This window comes from Schistocerca nitens, chromosome 1 (genome assembly GCF_023898315.1).
Source record: "Schistocerca nitens isolate TAMUIC-IGC-003100 chromosome 1, iqSchNite1.1, whole genome shotgun sequence".
Classification (NCBI taxonomy): Eukaryota; Metazoa; Arthropoda; class Insecta; order Orthoptera; family Acrididae; genus Schistocerca; species Schistocerca nitens.
Window position 1 is genome coordinate 625370883 of NC_064614.1, and position 13537 is coordinate 625384419.

General features: G+C 39.5%; 1 protein-coding gene across 1 annotated transcript in view; it reads right to left on the reverse strand.

Moving 5' to 3' along the window:
* Nucleotides 1-10410, reverse strand: part of LOC126257647 (facilitated trehalose transporter Tret1-like) — a 118875-nt gene extending 108465 nt beyond the window's left edge. Inside the window, exon 1 of the mRNA XM_049955581.1 lies at nucleotides 10355-10410. Within this exon, the coding sequence (XP_049811538.1) occupies nucleotides 10355-10400 (46 nt within the window). The 5' untranslated portion in view covers nucleotides 10401-10410. The remainder of the gene's footprint in view (nucleotides 1-10354) is intronic.
* Nucleotides 10411-13537: the final 3127 nt, after the last annotated feature.

The following is a 13537-nucleotide window of genomic DNA, read 5'->3' on the forward strand; positions in this document are numbered from 1 at the left end:
ATATATATACCACACATTGCATGTTGTACCACCATACAGCGAGACCTTCACAGTGGTGGTCCATAAGATTGCTATACACACCGTCACCTCTAATACCCAGTAGCACGTCCTCTTGCACTGATGCATGCCTGTATTCGTCGCGCCATACTATCCACAAGTTCATCAAGGCACTGTTGGTCCAGATTGTCCCACTCCTCAACGGCGATTCGACGTAGATCCCTCAGAGAGATTGGTGTGTTACGTCGTCTTTAAACAGCCCTTTTCAATCTGTCCCAGGCATGTTCGATAGGGTTAATGTCTGGAGAACATGCTGGTCAATCTAGTCGATCGATGTCGTTGTCCTGAAGGAAATCATTGGGAAGATGTGCGAAGGGGCGCGAATTGTCGTCCTTGAAGACGAATGCCTATACATTATGCTGCCGATATGGTTGCACAATCTGCCGGAGAATGGCATTCACGTACAGCCGTTACGGCGCCTTCCATGACCACCAGCGAGGTACGTCGGCCCCACATAATGCCACAACAAAACAGCAGCGAGCCCCCACCTTGCTGCACTCGCTGGACAGCGGGTCTAACGCGTTCAGCCTGAAAGGGTTGCCTCCAAACACGTTTCCGACAATGGTCTGATTGAAGGCATATGCGACACTCATCGGTGAAGACGACATGATGCCAGTCCTGAACGGTCCATTCGGCATGTTGTTGGGACCATCTGTACCACGCTGTATGGTGTCATGGTTGCAAAGATGCACCTCACCATGGACGTTGGGAGTGAAGTTGCGCATCATGCAGCCTGTTGCGCACAGTTTGAGTCGTAACACGACGTCCTGTGGCTGCACGAAAAGCATTATTCAACGTGATGGCGTTGCTGTCAGGCTTCCTCCGAGTCATAATCCGTAGGTAGCGGTCATCCACTGCAGTAGTAGCCCTCGGGCGCCCTGAGCGAGGCATGTCATCGATAGTTCTTGTCTCTCTGTGTCTCCTCCATGTCCGAACAATGTCGCTTTGGTTCCCTCTGAGACGCTTGGACACTTCCCTTGTTGAGAGCCCTTCCTGGCAGAAAGTAACAATGCGGACGCGATCGAACCGAGGTATTGGCCGTCTAGGCATGGTTGAACTACAGACAACACGATCCGTGTACCTCCTACCTGGCGGAATGACTGGAACTGATCGGCTGTCGGATCCTCTGCGACTAACAGGCGCTGCTCATCCATGGTTATTTGCATCTTTGGGCGGGTTTAGTGACATCTCTGAATAGTCAAAGGGACTGTGTCCGTTATACACTATCCGCAGTCAACGTCTATCATCCGGAGTCAGGGAACTGGGTGATGCAAAACGTGTGTGAGTGTGTGTGCATATTTTTAGGGCGTTCTCTACGTTCTAGTTAATATTTCACGTGGAAACACTTTTGCGACCTTAACCACACTGTTCTCATAAAGTTTTAGCATGGGTGCTAAAGACTTCACTGTCCTCGCCATCAAATTTCCTTAAAAGACAACATGACAGTTCTGTATCACGTATTTACGAGGTATTCGTTTCGAGTACTTGATGAACTCAGAAAGAAACCTTTCGATGAAACCTGCAAAACATCATCTCCTATAAGGCACATGAGACAGCGGATTTCTAAATTTAATTAATTTCTAAGTAATTTGTCTGATCTTTGGCAGCTGTTTCCAAACGAGAACTATAAAATATGGCACAACTGCTGTATCAAAGAGGCCCTGGACTTTTTTTATTTACTCATATTAGAAGCAAGCCTTTAAAGCACACACACTTATACACAGCATTTAGCCGGCCGGAGTGGCCGAGCGCTTCTAGGCGCTACAGTCTGGTACCGCGCGACCGCTACGGTCGCAGGTCCGAATCCTGCCTCGGGCATGCATGTGTGTGATGTCCTTAGGTTAGTTAGGGTTAATTAGTTCTAAGTTCTAGAGGACTGATGACCTCAGAAGTTAAGTCCCATAGTCCTCAGAGCCAACACAGCATTCAATTTGCACATAGATTCTTGTCAACAGAGTGTGACTGACAGTATACGCTCGGCAACAGCATAGAGCGCATATGTCTACCAGCTGATTCTTCGAATTCAGAAGCATCTACCATTTTAATACCAAATATGACAGCAAAGAGAGAGACCCATGCATAACAAAATGTATTATTGTGCAATAACAAGAAAGCACTATACCTAATGATTATTATAAAAGATGTGCAACAGCCTTCATATTATAAAACGTGTTCTTAGTTACTGAGAAGAGTTATAAGAAAATCAAGAAGCTTGTACGTCATGTCAGAGGTTAATAGAACTGAAAATAAAATCAAAACAATACCGAGTGTACTAAGAAAGGGAATCTGATATTCTACCACATAACAATATGATTTCGTAACTAACGACGTTGTTCAAATGCATCACGACTTCAGATATATATCATGCCTCTTTAACAATCATTTTCAAAAGAGAAACTCTGTACACTCAGATCAAAAGCAAATGCACTGCAATATGTGCAATAATTAGTACCACAAACATTAAACCAACTGAAAATCACTCTGTCTCCTTTTAGTGAAATGAGATAAATGATTAACTCATTCAAAAGTGAAACTTCTCTTGCGGTTGATAGCATTTAAAAAAAATATATAAAAATAATGTCTTTTTATAGTCAGCAAAATATTAAATTATATCAATTCCATTAGATATCTATATCCCTCTTTAAGATATTAATAGATGTTGGAGATTTTATTATTAGCTGTCATCTCAAAAGTTTTCAAAAAACTAATCTATTTAAGAATGGTTGAGTATGTCTTACATTCTTAGTCCATCACAATTAGTACCCAGAATGACTTCTTCACTGGACATTTCCTCTACCATTTCACAGACCATATCTTGAAATATCTGAATGCTATTGTAACATCATAGCTCTAATGCTCTACTGATTTATTTTGCTTTTGTTTCATTTAATATTACATCGTTAAGCTTCTGTAAATATTGTTTGATTGAACGATAACACAAAATTGTGTGCTCCTTTCCTTGTTAAAACTTTGATGTCATGATTTGATTCTGTGCTGTATAGTGTATCTGTCATTTAAATTCTTTGTCTCAACTGGAGGGAACAAATCCTACTGTACATAATTGTAATTTTGTGCGAATAATTTTTGGTAGAAATGTCAATATGTGCAAATATTCTGTCTTTTTTAAAATGTATGTTTGCTGTTATGTAAATTGCTGATCCTCACTTAGGGTTCTTAGTTAGTTTGTATGTAAACAGTGTAGTGGTTCCCCTAGGGAACGGAACTGTGTAGCGCGCGCAAATTCTGGTTGGCCTAGGTAGAAAAGGTGGCATAAGAGTCAGTCGGGGACGAGCTACGAGTCGGGGACGAGCTACTAAACTGTGCACTGCCATGTAAAAGATGCATATTGTGTTGGTTCCGAGAGAGGTTTTTCTGCTACTTTCCAATGCTTCGGATGGATGGATAAATAGCTGGAACGATTCTGGATTTGGTATTCATCATCGCCACCTAGAAGGGCCAGAGTCCAGCAATTCTGTCTGCGAATCCACCTACCAACATGCAGTTGCCACCACGTTGCGCAATCACTGTAACGTAATACTATAATGATGTACAGTGAAGTATCAGCTTAATGGATGTGCTAATGTGCTGAAATATAAGGTAATTTATATCTGAATTTATGTACCTACTTTGATTTTTCTCCTCATCATAACACCTCTCAGGTTCCTCTCCGTTTGAACTAAAGTGATTACCGAGTGTCCCTACTGAAATAACAATAAATCCCAGTGTTTTGCTAATCGATGCCTCTTGAACATAGTAAAAAGAAAGTTAAAGTTAATGTAGCTTGTTGAAAATAATTTTCCTAGTAAAACTGCTTATTAATGTGCTGATGCCAACTTCAAAATTAAAAGTTCTTAAGATTGAGGCGTATAAAGTTTTGCTTAGTAAATGATCACATTACTGCCTGTTGTAAATCACAGAAGGTGAGTCAGTATATGTTAATTTTCTCTCTCAATGTAGTGAAAGTGGAAAACTGCAGTGTGAAACGTTACATACTCACGTCTGCTGAGTGTTTGTCTCTCTTCTGTATTGGAAGTGCATATTAATAATATAACAGGATCCACAGTTTGTCCATTGTGTTAATGCTAGGTAACAAGTAATGGGAAGACCACTAATTATGAAAACCATAATTTCTTTATTCAAATGATAGTGAGAAGCAACCTGTTAGTGGATTCCAATTAATTTTCATTTTAAATAGTAAAGTATTTAACTGAGAGAGACTTAACTTATATCCAATTAATGATTCTGCAGTGAATAGTAATAATAACGTTATAAAGACCATTCAGTTTGTATAAGCCCTAAAAGTAATAGTGTGTTTCGGTATAATGTTATAATGTTGCAAATAGTTTGTGCTGCTCTAGCTGCTAGCCTCAATCTTAACGTAAACAAATGTATGTGTCAGAGTTCACTGCACTCCTGTGTGGCAAAGTATAGTTTGTGTTTATACATTAAAATTACTAATAACTATTTTCTTGAATGAGAATGTTAATCATTCTCTTGCCTAGTTAGGCTGGCGACCGTTTTCTTTATCCATTAAACAGTGCAGATAGGCAAAATTTCGTTTGTTACTGTTCAAATATTTACGTAATTCTGACTTTCATTTCCGATAAGCCACCTCCGTTAGGTACGACACGGTCAACATAACAAAATTCCTCTCAGAGGGTAACACTGCTCTGTTGCTATATACCATAGTTGCTTTAACAAAAAATAGATTTATTTCACAACCTGTTTACAGTTTTAAGGTAGCAGTAGCAGACAGAAGTGTTATACGTGGCTTTTCCGTGACAGGACTATTTGTTCTGTAGGGGCATAATAAGTAATAAACCAGATTTGGTATTTGATTACGTAAGCTACGTAAATGCTGTTGTAGTGTTATACTATGATTTCACCTACGCGAATATCTTATGATCTGTCTAAGGCATTTGTCTGTACAAATCACAATATTATTTCGGATAGGCTTAACATTTACAGCAGTTTAGGTATAATGAGTAAATGCTGCACTTCATATTTAAATGACAAACAAAGGCTCGATTAGATCATGCAGGTCTCATGAGACTATTTCTGAATGTGAACAATTACTACTGGCATTCTGCAGGGCTCCGTTTATGGACCACTTCCTGTTCTTGCTATGTATGAATGAACTTACGTCTTATACAGAAATGGTGCTGTTTGCTGATGATAACAATAAAATGGGTAAATCATTTACTTCTTATTTAAATGGTAAGTAAAGGTTCGATTAGATCATACAGTTCTCATGAGATTACTACTGAATGTGAACAAATTACTACTGGCATTCTGCAGGGCTCAGTTTATGACTCACTTGCTGTTCTTGCTGCATATGAATCATCTTACATCTTATACAGAATAAGTAGAAACGGTGCTGCTTGCTGATGATGCAGGTCTCATAATAAAACCCAAACGAACTGCAATGACAGAAGGAACAATAAATGAAATATTAAACAATTTTATTGCTCCATTCCTGGCAAATGATCTCTCACTTAAGAAGAGACACTGTTCATTCAATTCTGTACAAGGCAACACATATAATTATTTGATCATCTCGCTTGTGAATTTCTATTGGACAACTCCTTTTTCTCTATAGATAAATATATCCAAGTAGATAGTTTGTATCTGGTTGGGATATATTTATCAAATTTTAATGTGCATTCAGTTTAAAACAATTAATTCCTGTATGTAAATGGCTGTCATGTGGAAAACATTAATTTGCAAAATTAGTGACAAATTCTAGATTATGGTGAGCTGACACACATATGATGCACAGAACGTGCAAAAAAAAAAGATTAACCTAAAACATAGCATTTTGAGAAGGAAATATGAATGAAGTTTTGAGCCTGAAACATGTAAAGATATACAGAATGTTAGTTTAAACTTACTGCGCCAAATTATTCGAGGATTAACAAATAAATTCAGTAGACTTCTACATTGTTTAGACGCACTGCAAAAATGGTTCAAATGGCTCTGAGCACTATGGGACTCAACTGCTGAGGTCATTAGTCCCCTAGAACTTAGAACTAGTTAAACCTAACTAACCTAAGGACATCACAAACATCCATGCCCGAGGCAGGATTCGAACCTGCGACCGTAGCGGTCTTGCGGTTCCAGACTGCAGCGCCTTTAACCGCACGGCCACTTCGGCCGGCAGAGGCACTGCAGTCTGCAAGTTATTTTGATATTGGAAGGGAATGAAGATGAGATGAGGGTTGTGATACTGAGAGACAAATTTGAGGAACCATTGTAATTTTTAAGTTAGAAGAAGGTACTTGGAGCAGATGACATTATTTCAGTATTTTTACAATATGTGCAAGAGCCAAGAGGGAAGAATAAGAGTAGACAACCAAGAACGAAGTGTTCGGATAAAAAGGGTGTAAGGCAGGGATTTTGTCTTTCACCACCACTGTTCAATCTGTACATCGAAGAAGCAATGATGAATATAAAAGAAAGGTTCAGGAGTGGGATTATAATTCAAGGAGAAAGGATGTCCAAGATACGATTTCCTGATGGCATTGCTCTCCTGATTGAAAACGATGAATAATTACATGATCTGCTGTATGGAATGAACTGTCTAATGAGTACAGAATATGGATTGAGAGTAAATTGAAGAAAGACGAAAGTAATGAGAAGTAGCACTAATGAGAACAGCGGGAAACTTAACATCAGGATTGATTGTCACATAGTAGATGAAGTTAAGGAATTCTAATACCTAGGCAGCAACGTAACCAATGGCAGATGGAGAAAGAAAGACATCAAAACCAGATCAGCACTGGCAAGGAGAGCATTCCTGGCCTAGATAAGTCTACTAGTATCAAACATAGAGCTTGATTTGAGGAAGAAATTTCTGAGAATGTACGTTTGGAGCACAGCATTTAATGGCAGTGAAAAATGGACTGTGGGAAAGCTGGAACAGAACAGAATGTAACCATTTATGATGGGGTGGTACAGATGAATAATGAGAATTAGGTGAACTGATAAGGTCAAGAATGAAGAGATTCTGCACAGAAACGGCGAGGAAAGGAATATGTGGAAAACAATGACAAGGAGAAGGGATAGTATGAAAGGATATCTGTTAAGGCATCAGGGAATGACTTCTGTGGTAGTAAGGGAGCTACAGGGCGCAAACTGTAGAGGAAGACAGAGATTGTAATACATCCAGCAGATAATTCAGGACTTAGGTTGCAAGCGCTACTCTCAGATGAAGAGGTAGCAGAGGAGAGGAATTTGTGGCAGGCTGCATCAAACCAGTCAGAAGAATGATGACTCAAAAAGAACATCAATCTATGGAAGAACTGAGCAACTGGTTGTGTTCCTCAGAAATACACCAGCATGTGGCTCATCTTACAATATAGCTGGAAGAAAGACAAATCTATACTCTAGTAATTGCAAATTTAAAAAAACAGGTACTGAGATTGTTGACTGGAAATAACTCATTTCAACTACGGTGTTTTCACGGATAAAATAAATACGGATAACTACAATTCGTACAAAGGCCAGACTATTGTTAAAAGAGTAGAAGGGCATGAAATGGAGACAGCAGTTTAGACGAGAAGGAGACGGAGTTGTTGTTTATGCCTATCTTATTCAGTCTGTACATAGGCCAAGCGACAAAGAAATTTGGGAAGGCAACTAAAATGCTGGAGAAGAAATAAAAACTTCGATGTTTGCTGGTGATATTGTAATTGTCAGACCTTAAGGGTTTTGGTAGGTCAATTGAACGAAATGACTAGTATCTTGAAAAGATGATGAAAGATAAACATTAGCAAAAGCAAAACAAATATACTGGAATGCAGCCTAATTAGATTAGGGATCAAGATTAGGAGTTTAGATTAGAAAATGAGACTCTAAAAATATAGACTAGTTTTTCTATTCGGCAAAGAAATAACTGACAATGGCAGAACTAAACAGGATATTAAATGCATGCAGCAAGAGAAACTTTTCTGGAAATGAGAAATATGTGATCATTTAATATCAGTTTAATTCTAAGTAAATCTTGTATGAGATCCTTTTTTGGAGTGTAATTTTGTGTGGAGCTGAAAAATGGAGATAAACAGCACAGAGAAATAAAGAATGGAAGCATTTGAAGTCATGTTACATAAAAACACTGAAGATTATATGGATAGATCGATAACTAATGAAGCGTTAGTGAATCGAACTGAGGCTTAGAGGTTTGTGATAAAATCTGAGAAAAAATCTGGAGCATCAAGAAATATTTAAGTTGGTCGTGGTTGGGAGTATGTTGCGGTGGGGAGGATGTACCAAACCTTGACTACAGGAAGCAAACTTAAATAAATGTAGGTTGTAGTGGCTATGCAGAAATGAAGAGACTTGCACTGGATTGACTAGCTCAACAAACCAGTCTTGGGACTGAAGAAATAACAAGCCACTTCATAATGGTTACATCATCTAATAAAATTTCGAAAAAGAAATATAGTAACAAATAGCAATGAAATTGATCAAATTTCTATATTTGCTTCGAGAATACGTTGACATAGCACAAACCCTACTAAATCGTAGTTCTCAGCTGATAATGTTTCATATGAGGATGCATGAAATAAATAAAAAGAAATGGAAAGCCTCAAGGATAAGTGATGAAAGTGAAAGAGAATGAATTTTAAGTACCTGCGAAATATAGACTGGAAGAATGTATAAAACATCGATTGCTGCAATGAAAATTATAATGTAGTGTGCATACTTCAAAAATCTTTGTTCTGATAAATTAACATGCTTAAGTAAATTAAATGCCCCTATAACTTTTGTGACTAGTGGAATCAAAACAACATACAAAATTATGAGTAGGCACTACTTAGATCCAATCAAGGGACATGAATGATGACACAGTTACATTGTATGACAGGCTGTAAAACTCTAAGCAAAGACATCTTTTTAGTGGTAGGGGCTTGTTTATTGTTGACACCATATATAAATATATTCCAGATAGTTCTTATCTTTTTAGGGTAGGGACTTGTTTATTGTTGATACCATATATATTGAACAATGATTTAATTTCTTGACGGGTAAATAATGGCTCAAACATAGACCCAGTATAGCAGAAGCTTTTAACTGCTCTTCTGTCAGTAGCAAATAATTTAGCACTGAACGCATTTTCTTATGTATATTTTGTACCCTCTAAAGCAACACCACAAAAAGGAGTACTGCTCCCATGAATTACTTCCAAGCAGAAACTAATTCATAAGACATCCTGTAGCTTCATGTGCAAAACCTCGAAGAGCTGGCACACTATTAGCAAAACGTTAAAGCAGGTTCGAATAAAAGTTAAGACTTAATTTTTGCGGAGTAGTTTAGACTCAGTAAAGTTGAGGTCAATCTCTGAATAGCCACACTAATTGAAGTTTTCTTTGCAACAGAATAAGACAGAAGTCGATCTTCGTCCCAATCCCGCGGACTTTAAAGTCTAGCGATTCATGCGTTACTTCTTTAAACGTCGACAATATTGTTCAAGAATTCCTTTAAACCTTGAATTTACTCATCCTCTGCAGCTGATATATGAAAATCACTGCAATGCTTAACACAAGAAGTATAAGAAGACAATAATTTATGTTGTTGCATCAGTGCTGTGTTCGACTCGAAAAATGGCATTTTTATTAACGTTTGAAAACTTTAAAAAGATATGAAATGTTTCCTGTGTCTTAAAAAAATCATGTACAGGCCATGCATGACAAAACTATTTGATTTTTGGCTCGCCATTAGGAACATATAAAATAACCTAAGATGTAGATAACAAATATTGGGATGGCAGAGATTTTAATAACACTGGAGTAAGATCGCTATTAGTAATAATAGTGGGCAGCCTCAGATTATCAATTATTAAAGCTCTAATCAATAAAGCTGATTGTGACTCGTAAAATGTATATGGAACATATTGTACTTTAAAGGACCATAAATTTTTATATACTGCCGTATGCTCGGATAATTTAGCTTAGATCACTGTAGGTTAAACATTAGGAGAAGGTTCTGAATTCTTATTCATCGCTAACGAAAGAACTGGCACTCTTTGCAATTTTCGTAGTAGAACTCGTAAGAGTAGTTGACCCTATTTTCCAGAAATTCATCGCTGTGGCGACGGGCAGTTTACTTAACGCACACCATGTGAGAATAAAAAGTCTTGTAGTTTTAGATCAACTTGCTGTATTGACTAATGCCTTCATCTCGCTATTATCAACGCGTTGTACCGTTTTTTTCGTTCCATAATGGTAGCCTGGAAAACACTACCAAGAGTTGAATTTACGAACAAATTGTCATCACCTCCTAAAAGACGCCTGTTTACCTGTCACTGTAGCTATGTACTGCAATCGCCGGCTGCGTTTATGCATTTTGCTTGTGGACATCTGAAACGGCAAGAAACGACACAACTGCTGTGAGAGCTCTCGTACGTCTTTACCTATGGAATAAATAGTGTTTGATCATGTACGTAATCAAATTCCTGATAGCAAACCACAGATAAAATCAAGATGTTAATCACAACGTGGTGGGTTCTTATTTTCTTCTGATTGTGAGATGTGTAAATATTAACAAATGACCATACTCTTATTTATCTGATCTTAAGAAGTCCACTAGCTTGGGTATCATTAATTTTTGAACAACTGGTTTTGCACCTGTTCAAAGCAGATAGCTTATCACAAGCGTTTCCTCTGAGTGCAAGAGGACTTTTTACCACGCCTGAATAAATTGTGTGGCGTATCTTACATATCCTAGACAAGAACAAAATTAAGGCGAAAAATATTTCGTTTTCAGTTCCATCTCATGTCACAAATTATTAAATTACAAAGGCATTCATGACCATACACGGATGAGCCAGGAAATGATGACTACCTAAAATGATTCAAATGGCTCTGAGCACTATGGGACTTAGCTGCTGAGGTCATCAGTCCCCTAGAACTTAGAACTACTTAAACCTAACTAACATAAGGACATCACATACATCCATGCCGGAGGCAGGATTCGAACCTGCGACCGTGGCGGTCGCGGGGTTCCATATGACTACCTACCCGATAGCCGGTATGTCTGCCTTTGGCACGAATAACGGCGGCGATACATCGTGACATGGAAGCATTTGAGGCCGTGGTAGAAGGAGTTGGCACCATATCTATACACACACAAGTCACTTAATTCCCGGGAGGATGGCGATGACCTCTAACGCCACATTCGACTACATTCCAGATGCGTTCGATCGGGTTCAGATCTGGCGAACTGTGGGGCGAGTACATCAATTTGAATTCATCGCTGTGTTCCTCGAACGATTCCATCACACTCCTGGCCGTGTAAAATGGCGCATTAACTTGTTGAAAAATGTCACTGCCGTCGGGGAAAATGAGCATCATGAAGGGGTGTAAGTGGTCTGGCCGTCAAGGTGCCTTGCATGAGCTCCACTGGAGCCACGAAAGCCCACATGAATCTTCCACAGAGCATAATGGAGCCGCCGCCAGCTTGTCTCCATCCCGCAGTAGTGGTGTCAAGGAGCTGTTCCCCTGGAAGATGACAGATTCGCCTCCTCCCTTCGTCATAATGAGGAAGATATCGGGATTCATTAGACCATGCAACGCTCTGCCACTCCGCCAACGTCCCGTGCCAATGGTCACGTGCCCATTTCAATCGTGGTTGCCAATGTAGTGGCACATGCATGGGTCGTCGGCTGCGTAGGCCCATCTTTAGGAGTGTTCAATGCACTGTGTGCTCAGTCACACTTTTACTGTGCCCAGCGTTTAAGTCTGATGTTAGTTCTGCCACAGTTCGCCGCAGTTTATCAGTCTGCCCAGCCTACGACGTTCGATGTCTGGGTATAACCCAACCCCACGACGACTGGACGTGATTTCAGCTAGGTCGCGCCACGTTTTGAAGACACCCGGCACAGCACTTCTCGAACACCCGTGAAGTCGTGCAGTTTCCAAACTGCTCGTACCGAGTCTCCGGACCATCACAATTTGCCCTCTGTCAAACTCTGACAGATCACACGCCTTCCCCAGCACGCTCACTAGTAATAGATGAACGGTTCTTGCGTGTGTCTGACTAGCAGTCATTCCTCGCCATGTGACGCTGTTATCGCCTGGGCGGGTTTATATCAATAGTAGGTCGGTGGTCATAATTCTCTGCTTGATCAGTGTATGTTACGGTGCACAAAGTTCCCAAAGAACCGCTATCTAATTTTGACTATAATATCTGTATAGTTTAAAAGGCTAACAGCCATCCTCATTGTGTTAGTTCGGTAAGTAGCAGATTCTACACGTTCTTTTTCATGACATGGTTGCATTTTTCACTTTGACCATTTTCGTTTATTGAAATTAATGTGCCAGTCGTCATTATTTACTGATTCTCACTTGCCTTAACAACTTATTTTAATAAAATATTATTGGCTTCTCCGTCGCAAAGTTACTGCAGCTGAAGGGTATTTGACACCAGATGCGTTTCTCTTTAATTTACAAAGTGTCTACTGTCGTCACTGTGGAAATATCGATACGTATAATGTCTGTGGATTTTGGTCATTATATAACTAAGGTCGTAAAGTTCTGAATCAGATGCCTGCAGCGCATGCACCCATTATAAACTACATGTCTCACAAGATGCCGCATAATATGCCGTACTGTTTTTGTTATTGGAATTTAGCCTGAAGGCCGTATGGTCACGGCGGACACTTAAACAGATCCACATCCTCCTTTCAATATAGTTGCCGTTGACCGATATGCACGTCCATATACAGACGTTGGACAAAAATATGGAAAAATCTTGAGAAACGCACGTTTGAACGCATATGCAGAGGCTACCCAACGCTGCACTGCGCTGTGCAATGTTTAACGTCCTCAACACCTTGCAGACGTCAGTAGTAGCCATAACGGTGCTGTGGTAGTTGTGAGTGCATTAGGTCGGAGCTGAGTGAAAGCGAATGCGAGCAAGTTTTTGGTACTCGTATGGTATCTGCTTCCGTAACTAACGTAGCCGAAGTGTTTGGTTATCTAGTGGCACCGAATAAAAGATTTATACCGCGGACAGGGTCATAACGTTGACGAAAGTAGGTGTTGAGCGGTCGTGACGGAAATGTCGTTGAAGAGGACTGTGACGAAAAATACCGTAAGGAGACGAAAGCTACAAAAGTCACTGCACAACTGAATGTCTTACTCGCGAAGCCTATTTTTATTTTTATTTATTTATTTATTTATTTATTGTTCCGTGGGACCACATTAAGGAGAAGTCTCCATGGTCATGGAACGAGTCAATACATGAAATTATAACACGATTGTAGAAACAGATAAAATGAAATATAAGAAACATATTCAGGCGACACGTCGTTAGGTTAAATAAAGAAAATCAAGAATGTAACACTGGAATTTGCTTAATTTTTTAGCTCTTCCAGGATATCCTCGACATTATAGAAAGAGTGAGCCATGAGGAAACTCTTCAGTTTAGACTTAAAAGTGCTTGGGCTACTGCTAAGATTTTTGAGTTCTTGCGGTAGATT